This window comes from Trypanosoma grayi, assembly GCF_000691245.1.
Source record: "Trypanosoma grayi strain ANR4 Tgr_1246_V1, whole genome shotgun sequence".
Taxonomy (NCBI): Eukaryota; Euglenozoa; class Kinetoplastea; order Trypanosomatida; family Trypanosomatidae; genus Trypanosoma; species Trypanosoma grayi.
This window is the reverse complement of record NW_008826865.1, coordinates 1-933: the sequence shown is the minus strand read 5'-3', so window position 1 is coordinate 933 and position 933 is coordinate 1. Positions and strand designations below refer to the sequence as shown.

General features: G+C 51.4%; 1 protein-coding gene across 1 annotated transcript in view; it reads left to right on the top strand.

Moving 5' to 3' along the window:
* The window catches only part of DQ04_12461000 (hypothetical protein), a gene marked incomplete at both ends in the record, with an annotated part of 357 nt that extends 100 nt beyond the window's left edge, over positions 1–257 (top strand). The window contains one exon of the mRNA XM_009316747.1: positions 1–257. This exon is cut by the window's left edge and continues 100 nt beyond it. Coding sequence (XP_009315022.1) covers positions 1–257 — 257 coding nt within the window.
* Positions 258–933: the final 676 nt, after the last annotated feature.

The following is a 933-nucleotide window of genomic DNA, read 5'->3' as shown; positions in this document are numbered from 1 at the left end:
CACGCCACGGCCACCATTCGTCTGCGGTCGTCCATGTCGGCAGCGCAGACGCGTGCGGGGGCGGGGGCGTGCCGCCACACTACACCGCCACCGTGCGGGTACGGGTAAGCGCCTCAACGCGGCATCCTACACCACCAACGCCACTCACTCAGGCAGCGCAACAAAAGGGAAAGAAGGACTCAGGAGACAAAAGGAGCACAAGCAACAACTTGGCTGGGCCACAGTGGCACTTGCACAGTGAACACCACGCCAGGTAAATTATGACCCAAGTACGAAACACAAAAACGTTTTCCAATAACCACGCATGGAGGGTCTGTGTCGGTTGCGTAGAAGACACCCCACGCTAACAGTTACATCTCGGCTCCCACACGAGGGGCAATCCGACACTCTAGCACCACCACCGGCAGGCTGCGTGCATGAAATTGTACCTGCAGCAACTTACCACAGATGATACCATAGTTTTTCCAAATAATAAAGTTCAACACAAATCATAAAGAATATATGCTGCAATGGCACAGAGTAATATATACAACAACACCCGAGGCAGTGCACAGCATCAAGCAGCCTGCTTTTCTCAAAAAAAAGGTAAAAAAAAGATATCCGAATCGATCCAAAAATACCTAACACAATTCTTTAAAAAAGCGCACACAGCCTCTACTCTCTGGGTCCCGAAAACAAAATAAAACCGAACATAATGACGCAGTACGACAACAACGCCCATCTACGCGGGCATCTTAACGTGAATAGTGACGATCGACTCGTCAGCACTCATAGAAAGATCATCCACCATCAACGACTGCCCAGGCACGCTTTTCCATCTCTGTCCTCCACTCAGCCAGCTCATCGTCTTCGAGCTCTTGCTCGCAGCAGCCGAATACCGAGAAAGTTGGTCAGCATAGGCACCGTTGGCGCTCGTCGAGAATCCCAGCGACC